A 12,808-nucleotide genomic window follows, 5' to 3' on the forward strand; every position below is an offset into this window, starting at 1 on the left:
GAGCCTTGCGCTTGGGCGCTGAGGACACTCTTCGCCCTCCCTGCCTTTTCAGAGAGACGTCTCCCCAGCGCTTCAACTTTCCAAAAACTGAGCGGCCCTTGTCTGGCTCCGCCTCTCGGGCCACGTGGGCGCCGCGCACCTCGGCACCCGAGCTTTCTCCGCAGGGGCGCGCAAGTGCGGGCGGGTCGGGGAGAGAGGGTCCCTTGCACTGACGCAGTTGGAGCGCTCGGTGGCCCTTAGCCGGCCAGGGAAGAAGGCGGGGGTGGGGATGGAACTGGAGAGGAAGGGCGGGTCGGGTCGTCCGGACGGGTCCAGGGTGGGGCTAATGGCAGGGCTAATGGCAGGGAAGAATGGATCCAGGGAACTTGGAGGGGAGGGGCAACCCCAGCGACCCGGCGGGTTCCGGAGAGCAGGGCGTGTGGGAGAGTAGGGGCCGGCCCAGGTGGAGAAGCGAGCTCCGGAGGGCGGTTTAGAGGGGCGGAGCGATCCAGGGGCGGGGACGGTCACCGCCCTGGGAATAGACCTGGAGAGGGCCTGTGGGGCTGGCAGGCTGGGCGGCGAGGAGGCTGGGCGGCACAGGGTGAGGAGCGCGCGGCAGGCCGTCCGCAGGCCCAGGGGCACCGCGGGGTGACTGTGCCCGCGTCCATGGGGACTGCTGCAGGAGCAGAGGCGGCCAAGCATAAACTGGGGCTAGGAAGGACCTTCAGGTAGTGGGCGTGACCTCCGCGTTTCCGGAGCCGGGCTCTGCTCTGCGTACGCCCACCCTGGGCGCAGACCGCCACGCCAGCAGGCGATGCGCACCCCCGGCCGCCCTGGACACTGAGCTAAGCCCACCTCGCCGCGCAGTCCCCACGCCCTCGCGGCCGCGTATGGCCCTTTCGGGCGCCCAGGGTGCGACCCAGACGCCGGGATCCCCGGCCTGGGTCGTCCCCGCCAGCCCCGAGTCCTCGTCGTCCGCCTCGTTGGGCGGCGCGAGCCTGGCGGGCACCGGGCTGTGGGCCGCACTCTACGACTACGAGGCGCGCGGCGAGGACGAGCTGAACCTGCGGCGCGGCCAGCTGGTGGAGGTGCTGTCGCAGGACGCCGCCGTGTCGGGCGACGAGGGCTGGTGGGCCGGCCAGGTGCAGCGGCGCCTGGGCATCTTCCCCGCCAACTACGTGGCGCCGTGCGACCAGGTCGCCAGTCCCCCGCCGCTCTCCGCGCCGCCGCCGCGGAGACCCGGCTCGCCCGTGCAGGTCGACTTCGAGCGGCTGGAACTCAAGGAGCTCATTGGCGCCGGCGGCTTCGGGCAGGTGTACCACGCCACCTGGCAGGGCCAGGAGGTGGCGGTGAAGGCGGCGCGCCGCGACCCGGAGCAGGACGCGGCTGCGGCGGCCGAGAGCGTGCGGCGCGAGGCGCGGCTCTTCGCCATGCTGCGGCACCCCAACATCCTCGAGCTGCGCGGCGTGTGCCTGCGGCAGCCGCACCTCTGCCTGGTGCTGGAGTTCGCGCGCGGAGGAGCGCTCAACCGCGCGCTGGCCTGTGCCGCCGCCGCGCCCGACCCGCGCACGCGGGCTCCGCGTCGCGCGCGCCGCATTCCCCCGCACGTGTTGGTCAACTGGGCTGTGCAGATCGCGCGCGGCATGCTCTACCTGCACGAGGAGGCCATCGTGCCCATCCTGCATCGGGACCTCAAGTCCAGCAACAGTAAGTGGGCTAGCGGGGCGCACGCCGGCTGGGACTCAGGGCTCCCATTACTGCTGCCAGGTGCAAAGAGGCGGCAGCCATCGCGGGAGGCCAGACACATCTTGCCTTCAGTCCTAAGCCTTTCAGAGCTGGGGACAAGCAGGCCTTGGTTACTTACTTTGGAGCAGGTGACTCTTGCCTTGACCTGTTACCCTTGGGCGCCTTTTAAAAAGAGGCAGGCCAGATTTGCTTGTAGATCAAACCTTTGTCAGTATCTGGACCTGTAGGAACGCTCGGGGGCAGTAAGAGGAAACAATATGTTCTTTGTATGTTTGTGTAGGGCACCTTGACCATTCTTTGGGGTAGGACTGCAAGCTGAGGTAGGTGTCCAGGGACATTAAGGCACCCGTGGCAGCTCCTCTCGTCTGGTGGCTTTTAACTGGCCACTTTACAAAGGAGGTATTGAGGTTGCCATTTTCCCAGTTCTGTGTGTGTCTATTGAACTCACAGCCTGTGCATGCAAAGCCCTCTGCTATGCTCCCAGCCCCCTCATCCCCCCCTTTAAATATGGCTTCATGTCCTTTGACTTTCCAAATGTTTTTTTTCACTTACACGTTCTGTGTGTATAATATGTGGTTTCATTCTGGATGGGGTGACTTCTTTTCTCAGACAGGAAGCCCCTGATTTAGCCGTTATGCACGTGTGGGTTAAGCACACATGCATTGTCCTTGTATGGGTACTTGAAATCCTAAAAACCTGGCCTGTGCCATTTACCTTGTTTATAGACAGGTTGTATTTCCTGATCTCAATAAAGAACTGATGTGTGACCCCAGTACAAATCCTGTTAACCCTGCTGTACAGAAGAGCTAATAGGGTGGCTGTCTGAAGTTACTTCTTGGCCCTTGAAGGCTACTTCGTATTCCTGCAATGAAATGGAATGTCTTGAAGATGAAAGGCTGCAACCAGAGCTGGCATCCGCCTGCTGCAGCTGCGAGTCTTCAGCCTTGTAAAACCTGCTAGGACAGGAGGTGGTTCAAATGGAGCCAGGGTCCTCCAGGAACAGAAAGAGGAGTAACCAGAAGAAGTGATAGATCTATTGTATGTTTGTATAGATTTTTTTCTGATCCAAATCCTTTAATACTGAAATTTCCTTAAAAATGACCGACGCAGCGTTTCCCTTCTATGAATTCTCATGCTGAGTGTTGTCGCTGTGTGTGAGCCCTGCATACCGTCAGGTTCCGCTTTGTGATCCTGTGTGCCCCAGTCTCTCATAGATCCCGTTTTAACCATGTCAATGATGGGAGCACAGCCGATCAGACTGGCATGGGGCAGGGCCTGTGCCACAGCCTATTCTTGGCACTCGGCAGGTTGCGGGTGTCAAGGACCCTGCAGCTGTTCGTCTTAGACCGTTATTGTACCTACACGGTGCCATTTCCAGTGTACTTCAAACTTGGTAGTCCTCACTGCCAGTTTGTGCTTATTTCCTCAAGAATGCTTTCCTTGTAAGAAATGAGTAACTGCTGCTTTGGAACAAGTGGCTTGTCCCCATGACTGTGGAGCCCTCTCCCCGTGCACTCAGCAGGCCTGTCCACGGGGAGCCTCCTGCAGATCCAGGGCTTTCAGGACAGCTGAAGTTGCAGCACTTTGTGATAAGTTTTCATCTGGTGTTCTGATAACGTCCTCTAACGTCCTCTGACACAGGACAGCAAGTCACCCACACAAGCAAAGAGCTCTAGGTGCATTTGGTCCTTAGACGGGAGAGCTCAAGGGCCTGTAGCTACCACTTTGGGGTTGTGCCTGGTCCGCTTTGGCTGCAGTAACTCAGGTCTGTACCCTGTTCACAGACTGAGTATGTTTGCCTGGAGGGCTGTTAACCCATGTTCCATTTTTGCAAAAAAAAGTAAGGTTTTTTAAAAATATAAAATACAAACTTTTAAAGGATTCCTAATCCTCCTAACCCATACAGCCCCAGGTTTTCAATTCTGTGAACACAATAACTATTTCAGAGTTACCAGACATAGTACATTTGTTGCCAGACTTAAGTTTTTGTGGGTGCCCCACATCTGGGACGAGGTGATACAAATGGGCTACATTGTAACAAGAAATACTGTGGTCCTGGAAGAATGACTGGTTAGATGACTTTGTTGAAACTTGCAGGGTAGCATGGTTGTGTATACAGCAGATCTTTTGCACTTTGAAGGTGATTACATACTGCTACTCGGTTTTGGGAAGTTTTCACCCTCAGAATACGTTGACAGACATCCCACAACATTTTACTTTCTGTGATTTCAGGCAAGGTTACCTTGGCTTCCAAACATCAGTGGACCAGTCACTAGCCTAGCCAAGTATTTGCTGCAGTGTGGCCATTAGTGTAGTTTGTGATTGATATAAAATGAAATTTTGAATAGGGCCTTAAATGTGCAAGTCACAGTGCCTGGCGTGGCCTTACTCTGCCTGTCTGGCTTTATTTGTTCACTGAGCCATTGAAATCTCACATGATGCGTGAAGCCTGGACTTCTTCCACTTTCCAGAGTATGGCTGAAACTCCGCTCCGGCGGCTTGTTTGATTTATTCATTATTTGCGAATGTTGGTAGTGAGTTAATGACAGTGTAAACAAGATTTTAAAAGTCAATATTGTGCTTGGTTTTCACTCTGCAGTCTCCTCACATAACAGAGCCGATGGAAGTCTGTGGAAATCATTGTGTAAGACAAATGCTTAGATTTGTCAAAAGAACTTAATATTCTTGACCGATTTCCTTCATCTTCTCTTAATGGATCTTAGGTCTTGTATCACGTCTTGGGAGGAATGCCGGGGTGAAGGGAGAGCTGCTGTGTGGGTGACATAAGCAGCTTTGTCCCTTTCCCAGCCCCTGGCAGCAGATTGGAAGCTGAGCCACGTTTGCAGGTTGTTAAACATGGTGGTCTTTGTAGCTCCCAGGAGGCACAGCAGGTAGAGAGTATTGCTGAAGTCCTGTCTGCCCCAGCTGGAGACAGTGCAGGGCGACCTGGGTGGGTTGAGGAGAGGCAGCTCTCTCAGGGGTGGGTGGCCACAGGAAGCCGCTCTGAGGAAGGGCCTTGGAGGAGTCCAGGAGTCTAGTGCAGGTGCAGGCGGAGGAAGAGGGAGCAGGCATGAGGAGTCGGGGAGGCCACTGAGGCTGGAGGTCAGAGCCGCTGGCTCTCAGCCACCTGAACCTTCTCTTTCCCGGATCCTCGGAGCCTTCTGTGCTAAGGAGTGATGTGACCTAACTTCGGTCTTTGTTTAGTTTATTTATATTTCACAGTGTCGGGGGTCAGACCCAGGGCCTTGGGCACGCCAGGCCATTGCTCCACCTCCCAGCCACACCTCAGCCCCATGGCTTCTTTTTTTCCGAGGCCACCAAGTGCTGGGCAGAAAACTCCCAGGCTGAGTACAGACCGTTGCTGCGGCTGCCGGTGGGAGTGGATTTCGGGAGTTGGGTGGCGACCAGGGATCAAAGTGCACCTTAGGAATCGAGAGGTGGCATTGGAGTGGGCTTGGTGTTCACGCCGAGCGAGGGAGTGTCGTCCTTTGGGTGCTCTTTTCTTTTTGTGGCAGTGGTCACTGTGTTCTGCCTTTGTCGTTCTTCAAGGAAAGTGGCATCCAAGGGAAGCTGAGCTCCAGGTGTCCGTAGCTCTGATGTCAGTGACTGAACACCTTTCATCCCTGGTTTTTGTTTTTTTATAATAAATAAGGTATTTCAGTCCTTCTGAGAGTGACTTGGGGCAGTCTTAATTTGCTGTTGTCAGGCAAGATGGCTGTCCCCCCGTGTTCGGCTCTCTCACCAAGGCACACTGCTCCCTGTCCCAGGGTACACGGGCCGCGCAACACAGACCTCTCAATGGCACCTGAGATGTACATGTGCTCTGGCAGCAGGATTAGCAAAAAGCTACAGCAGACAGTCTCTTCCTCACCAGGGTCACAGCTGTGCATTAAATGTGAACTGGCCGCTTCTTAACTTTTATACATGGGGGGTAGGGAGCGGCTCTTCAGTTCCAGATTATGCAGACTGTACGTAGTGGTCACTTTTGTCCTGTTATAAGATAAATCGAAGCATGGTAAAGAGAGGGGAGGGGACATCCCCCTGGGTCTGGGGTCTGGGGTTGCCTGCAAGCCCTGCGTCTTCACACTAGCGTGTAAGTGTTCACCTTCGCGAGTGTCAGGGTGTTGGCTTCAGGTGAGCCAGACCTGGATGTGAATTACTGTTATCACTTGCAGCAGGTGACCTTGGGCAAGTTACGGGATGTCTTGGTTTCCCATAGTGTGTATTGACTTCCTCTCATGGAGACTGGTAGAGTCCTGTAGGGAAAGTCTATTGAGTGTTTATTAACTCTTCAAAGGCAGTTGGGCAAATAGCAGCATTGAAGCGTCACGGTGGTGAGCAGTTAGGTGTAGCTAGAAGGGAAGGTGGAGACGGGGCTTTCCGGGAAGGAGGCGCGGGTCTTGTATGACCGTCCTGGTATGTGCACCAGGTAGTGGACTCCAGGGAGCCATGAGGGTCCTTGAGGAGGAAAGTAGCATGTTATCTGCTGGTGAAACCAAATAGCTAGAAGGAAAGAAAAAACTGGGGTCGTGTGCTTTATTACTGTGCGGTCAGAGATTGTCAGAGTAGCAGCAATAAAAACATAAAAGGCCTTCCTTAGACATTGGTTTGATATGTTACTGATCATTGTGCCCAGCTTTGTTCTTAAAATCACAGTTTGTTGAGTGAGTTTGTTTAGACCACTTTTTTGCTCTGATTTCTCATTCTCTTTAGAGTTGGAAAATATTAATTCAGTTTTCTGAGGGCTAATGGTTTTAAGTGCAAATGGCCCTGAATGTCACCAGCACCCCCAGTGCAAACCAGGGCCTCCAGAGGTGGAGGTGTCCCCAGAAAGGACTTGGGCCAGAGGAGGGTCCAGGTCAAGAGGTGCTGGGGGAGCTCTGATGATTTTAATTTTCTGCGAGGGACCCTCAGTCAGTGGGAGTTTAGTTTTTCAAATTCATCTTCTCCAAATGCTGCTTCCCCTTGGGCACTTCTGGCTCAGTAATGGTGGGGACAGGAGCAGCAGGCACCCTTGATCTGGGCCCCCAGCTGCTGGGTGCCTCTGGACTTCATGCCGTTGCTCCTGGGGGCCTCTCAGGAGGGCCTCAGACACCCTGCAGAATCTGAAGCCAGGGGCCAGTGGCTGTGGGTCAGCTGTCAGGTCCAGGGCTAAGGGTCAGTCTAGGGCCTCTGTGCCCAGAACTTGACCTTTTACCCAGATTAACAGTTTTTGAATATTTGTTTATAAGACCCCTTGGGAGCTTTTGTTGATGCAGATGATAGCAATCCATATCTGTTGTATTGGATGTTTAAAATGATAAGTTAAAAATACGGTAAAAGCAGTAATAGACCCATTGATAAATGGATTTATTAAAATAATTTTAAATGATAAATTAAAAATATTTAATCATGCAAAAACAGGACTAGAACCTATTGTGTGTTGATATCCCATTTTCAATGGGGAAAAAAACCCAAGTTTTCCAGAACAAATTCAGCAAGGAGGTGCCATCACTTTTCAATTAGAGGCTCTCGCGAGTGGCTGACTGCACGGAGGCCGGCAGGCAGACCTTCAGGGTTGCCATGTAGCCAGTCTTACCATCTTGGGGGGCCCTGGGGTCCTTGGCCACCTGTTGGCTCAGTCGGCACAGCAAGCACTGTCCGCAGCAGCACGGTCTCCCCATCCTAGAGGGCGGGACCAGTCTCCCCCGTATTCTGACTTGGTAGATGCTGCTTGGGAATGAGGTAATGTCTTTCTTTTCTAGCCCCTTGTTTTGAAAATCCTGAACTAACAGGGACCTGAAGGAATTCTGAGGGACCGTTTCCATACCACTGCTTAGACCGCACCTCAGATGGCTCAGCTCCCCTCCCTTGGTCCCCTCTCGTCCCGCCCCTCATTTTGGCTGAGGGTGGAGCAGGGCATTGCTTTAAAAAGCTCCCAGAGGATTCAGATGCAGGCCAGGTTCGGGAACTACAGCCCCAAGGACTGGATGTGTGCGGTGTTGACCTGGGGGTGCCTGAGGCCTCCCCTGGCTGCAGGCCGGATTCCAGTCAAGGTGGCTGTCTGATGGTTACTTTGACTGGTCCCAGGAGGTGCCAGGTGAGGCTCTGCCTGGCTTATTCTGGCATGTTACAGGGAAAGGAATATCTCCAAGCATTGGTGCCTCTGGAGTTGGGGACAGATGAGGTGACTGTGCTGTGTGAGGTGTGGACTCTGGCTCCAATCCTCTGGCCTAACTTTTCCAGAGGACTGTGCGAGCTGGGGAGGATCAAGTGGAATCCTCTGGCTGGGCAGACTTCCCCTGAAGGGCCTGAGAGTAGGCACTTCTGACTTTGCAGACCATGTGGTATCTGCAGACTATTCAATCCTGCCATTGTAGACGAAAGCATCCATGACAACATGTAAGCAATTGAATGTGGTGGTTTCCAATAAAACTTTATTTACAAAAGAGGCCTCATGGTTTTGGCCCCTGAGTTGAACTCTGCCAACTCCTGATATATGTCAAAGTTGTCAACACTTTGGTAAAATCCACATGTTCACTGTGACTATGCATTTTTACATATTGTTTAGAAACACTTTCAATGCCTAAAGTAGTTCCTAGTTTATTTGTGCACGAACTCATTGATACCTAAACATTTTCTCCAACTCTGTTATCACCTAAGAAATCATTATGATTGTTCTTTCTCCAAATCGTAGTGCCATTTAGTCATGTTTATTCATGTTGGTTGAGGGAAAGGGTTTTTTTTAGTTTGGCTGATTGAACCAGCCCAGCCCTGAGGACAGGTCCTAAGCTCTGTTCTGTGGAGCTTCCCCCAGGATGAGTGGGATCAGGGAGGAGGCAGAAGGGAGTAACTCACTACTGTAGCCATTTGTTTGCGCAACTCATTGTTAACTTCTGCATATTTAAGCAGCTTACTTGGCTTGACACGCTTATGTTTTGTTCCAGGTTTCCTACCAATACTGCACAGGAGTGTCAGTGTGTGAGTGTAGGGTGTTGCAGCCTCCTGTATTGTGCATCCTGACTGTTAGTGAACCGAGATGCTGGAAGCAGGGGCTGATTTCACATGTAATGGATCCTAAAACATTTTCTCATGAAAACTGAGCATTGTATGCATGAGCGGCCTTGTCGCAGGAGAGGGGCTTTGTTTGGGTGTAGAAGGTGTGAAGCTGTGTTCTAGTGGAACACATCTGTATTCTCTTACAAGTGTGTGGTATCTATAAGCTCATTCACGCACTCATAGGACAGTCGCTGAGGAAGCACCATGTGCCAGGAACACGCTTGGCTTTGGTGGTCAGTAGTGAGCAGAGCAGAGCGACCCTCCGCCCAGGGCAGCTAGCACTCCAGTGGGCCAGACATTAAGCAGAATAAAATAGTAAGCTCCACACTGTGCCAGGCAGAGGCAAGCGCTCAGAGTAAGAGCTCTGGCGGCAAAGCGGATGGGGCGGATGGTGCGAGCAGACAGTCCTGGGCCAGGCGGCGTGGTGTCAGGAGGGACGCCAGCAAAGGCAACTTTGCAGCACCGTCTGGAGCATCGAGGGCGTGGCCAGGTTGGGAAGAGCATCCTTGCCAGAGGGAAAGAAATGGCACAATGGGGACAGGACCAGAGGGGAGCAAGCAGAGCAGGACTGCAGGGCTGGGGGGGCTGCCTCCATCGGGTGTGCCCAGCCCCAAGGGCCTAGCGTGGCTGCGGTCCCCTGGCAGCAGCTGGAGACGAGGTAAAGGGGTAAAGGGGACCCGGGAGGCCATGTGAACCTGGGGCCCAACGCTGTGAGAAAGGGCGTGGACCTGAGGTTATCTGGGGAGGGATGTGGAGAGGAAAGGCCTCCGGTCTGAGGACTGCCTTCCTGCAGACTCCTGGGATGAGGGCGCTGGAGGCAGGAGCCCTGGGAGAGTTGGAGAGGGGAGCAGAGCCGGTGCCCTTCCTAAAGGCCTTGCAGCAGGGGCCTCCAGGATGGTGCCCACCGTGGGGGAGCCCACAGGCTGCCCTTTGCCCTTACACATCCCACGTGGTTCAGCGTGGACGTGTGACCTTCAGTGTGCTCTCTCAGTTGGTGGCTACTTCAGCTGCTTCCCATACCTCTTTCTGGATATTGCACCCCTCTTAAAGATTCATGGAAATCCGTTGACTCATCAGATGGAATTGAACCCTGATCCCGTGAACGTTAAAGAACATGGAGGAGCTTCATGTAATTGCTTTTAAAAACATACATTCTGTGCTATAATTCTGGACAGAAATGTCCAAGGGGCTGAACAATCTGGGCTCCCACTGTGGTTGAGGGGGGCTGTCTGACCAGGTGATCCGAGTGGAGCCAGCCAGGGGTCATGGTCACGGAAGAAGCAGGAAAGGGGAGGCAGTGGGAGGTTGCCAAGGAGCGTTGGCCATGTCTGCGGACAAACGCTGACCAGTCGGGCTGCCTGGTTTGCTGTTCTGAGCCCAGGTGGCCGCCCGTGTGCCTTGGCCCTTCCTGCTGGTGACAGGAAGCAGAAGGTGGCCCCACCTGTGTCCTTACCTGAAACCTGGCTGAGCGCCCACCGTGTTGCCCATGGTGAGACAGCTATTTGTGGTTTCAGTCACTTTGCCCAAAAGATAAGGAATTTCAGGAATTCTGCCCAAGGCCTCTGAAACAGTCCCAGACAATGGGCCTTTCTTGGAGCCCTGGAGCTGGGCCTCGGGAGGGAGGCCCATCGGACCTTGCTTTCTGCCAGCTCAGGGTGGAGTCTCAGGCCCCTGGGAACTTTGGACCTGGGGAATGGGGCTGCCTGCCGATTTGTCCGTGGCCCTCTGCGGACCTCATTTGACTTCACATGTCTGCTTAGGAAGGAGCTGACTTTAGGGTTGCTTTCGTCCCCATTTAGTGTAGAGCTTCCTCTTCGAAGGCCTTTTCCATCTCCCGGCTGCCCACCCTGGGGGGGTGGGTCTGAGAATCAGGAATTGTTCAGAGGCTGGAGTTGGCCAGCCCGTCCTCCCTGGGTGTCGACCAGCATGGGGAGCCGGCGTCTGCAGACGCATTTGAAGGCAGCAAGGCTTGGGTCTCTGGGGTCAGTGGTGGGAGGAACAGTTATCGTTCATGGGGGAATTAGCATCCTTGTCAGGGTGGGGTGTAAGTCAGCAGATTTGTTTCTATGGGGTAAGGACATGGAGTTCAGAGGCTCAGGGCTCAGAATCTCTTTTTCACTGGGTGTCTGTTAAGGAGTAAGGGTTGGGAACTTGCAAGGAACCCGGCACGGATTGTTCAGCCTGTTGGAAAATCCTGTCCAGAATGTGTGTTTAAAAAGCAATTGCAACCCGCTCCATGTTCTTCAGTGTTCATGGAATCAGGGTCCAAATCCCAATTGATGAGTCACACTGGCTGCCATGAATCTTTAAGAGGGATGCATTATCCAGAAGGGGGTCACGAGAAGCAGCTGAAACAGCACACGAGATGAGGCTTGGGGGTGCCTGGCGCCAGGACCACTGCTGGCTTCGTGGGCAGCTCAGGAGAGGGCTGGCACGGTGTCCTCCTTGCAGGCTAGTGATGAGGCCCTGGGTGTGTGGGAGCCACTCCACACAGCAGAGGGTCCGTGGGTGGGAGGTGACGTGCTTACTGTGGGAACTGGTGACTCGTTGACCAGAGAGCCCAGCACACGTGATGCGCAGGACACTGTTGGGTGGCTTGGGGTTTGGGGATGGCCATAAAACACAGTTCCTGGGGTTCAGGGGCCTCTTTGTAACTCAGCAGCGGCGTCTTAGTTAAAAAGATTACCCACGAGACAGTGTGCTGGAAGGGCAGAGAGCCATGGGAAGTGAGACGGTTCAGGATTTGGGGGGTGCCCAGCGGGTTTTGCTGCTCTCCTCTCCTGCAGACCTCCCAGTGGCGGGCAGCCTTGAGAGTCCCAGTAGGACCTGGTAGAACTTTGGCCTTGCTGCCTCCTGTATGACCCTGGGCTTACAGCTCCCCATCCGACTCTTCCGGTCTGTCTTGGGTGTAACTGGGACCCCTGGGGATCTTTGCGGTCTGCCTCTCACAGTTACAAGCTCACAGGAGACAAGAAACCTTAGGACACAACAATATCCATGGTCAGTATTGACTCTGCATCTAGTAATCCCTGCGTGTATCCCTCCGCCTTTAGACCCAGCACTGGCCGCCTGCACTGCACTGATTTTTATGACTGGAACCGTGGATGTTTGGCAGCACAGTGCAGGTGAAATGCAAATCGGTGGCACAGTGGTTCTGGCCTGGCAGAAGCCTGGCAGGATTTCCTGGAGTCCATGAGCGGGACTTTGAAGACTTGCCACCGAGCGCTTAGAAGCCCAGGCTCCACGTGAGGTCCTTGGCGTGCCCGCCGAGTCCTTGGCTCTGCGCTAGGCCCTGCACGCATGCGCTGTCCTCTGCTCGACACGACCCAGGCTGCTGGCGTGTGTGCCTGTCAGTCCTGACGGGCCCGCCGTGCTTGGCCCTGCTCTGCCTGCCTTCAGGAATCAGTGGCAGGAAATCAAAACAGAGGAGTGGACACCGGGGAGATTCCGGGCAGAGAGCAGGCTCTCCACCATGTCGATGGAAGCTGTCAGCCGGGCCCTGTGGACCGGCGAGGGCAGCCGGCTCTGGGGTCAGACTGGGCCTCACCGCTCCCCACCTGTGTGACCGCGGACAGTGCACTCAACCGCTCTGTGCCCCTTCCTCATCTATAACATGGGACGACAGTGTCTGCCTGGCGACAGTGTGGTGGGTTATATAGTTAAAGACCCGCGGCCTCCCCAGCAGAGAGAGGGGACTCAGCAGACACTGACGCTCCAGAAAATGGCCTGTTTGTGATCAGACACGAAGAGGGTCCCGTCTGCATCATTTGTTGGGTCGTTTGCTCCAAACCTCGCACGCTTGTTTTCTCATTTTCCTTCTAAGCTGGGCACATGGTTGGTGGCGCGATTCTGGTGGAAACATCTTTTAATGAAGAGATGAGCTCCCCCCCGCATTTGGAGGTAGCACCTGAGTGAAAGTCCCCTCCCTGCACGCCCTGTTCGGCGGAGTTCGTTTGCTGTTGGAGAGGATTTGCCCGGTCACTCTGTGTCCTCGTGCTGACCTCTGATCCCTGAGGACTGTCTCCCGGGGCTTTTGTGAATGAGA

At 54.5% G+C, this 12,808-nt stretch overlaps 1 protein-coding gene across 4 annotated transcripts in view; it reads left to right on the plus strand.

Annotated features, from left to right (window-relative positions):
* The first annotated feature begins 561 nt into the window (after positions 1–561).
* The window catches only part of Map3k21 (mitogen-activated protein kinase kinase kinase 21), a 39,275-nt gene continuing 27,028 nt past the window's right edge, over positions 562–12,808 (plus strand). For all 4 annotated transcript variants that reach the window (XM_047521722.1, XM_047521723.1, XM_047521724.1 and 1 more), the window contains exon 1: positions 562–1,686. In XM_047521722.1, the coding sequence (XP_047377678.1) occupies positions 870–1,686 (817 nt within the window). In that variant the 5' untranslated portion in view covers positions 562–869. The remainder of the gene's footprint in view (positions 1,687–12,808) is intronic.

This window comes from Sciurus carolinensis, chromosome 12 (genome assembly GCF_902686445.1).
Source record: "Sciurus carolinensis chromosome 12, mSciCar1.2, whole genome shotgun sequence".
Taxonomy (NCBI): Eukaryota; Metazoa; Chordata; class Mammalia; order Rodentia; family Sciuridae; genus Sciurus; species Sciurus carolinensis.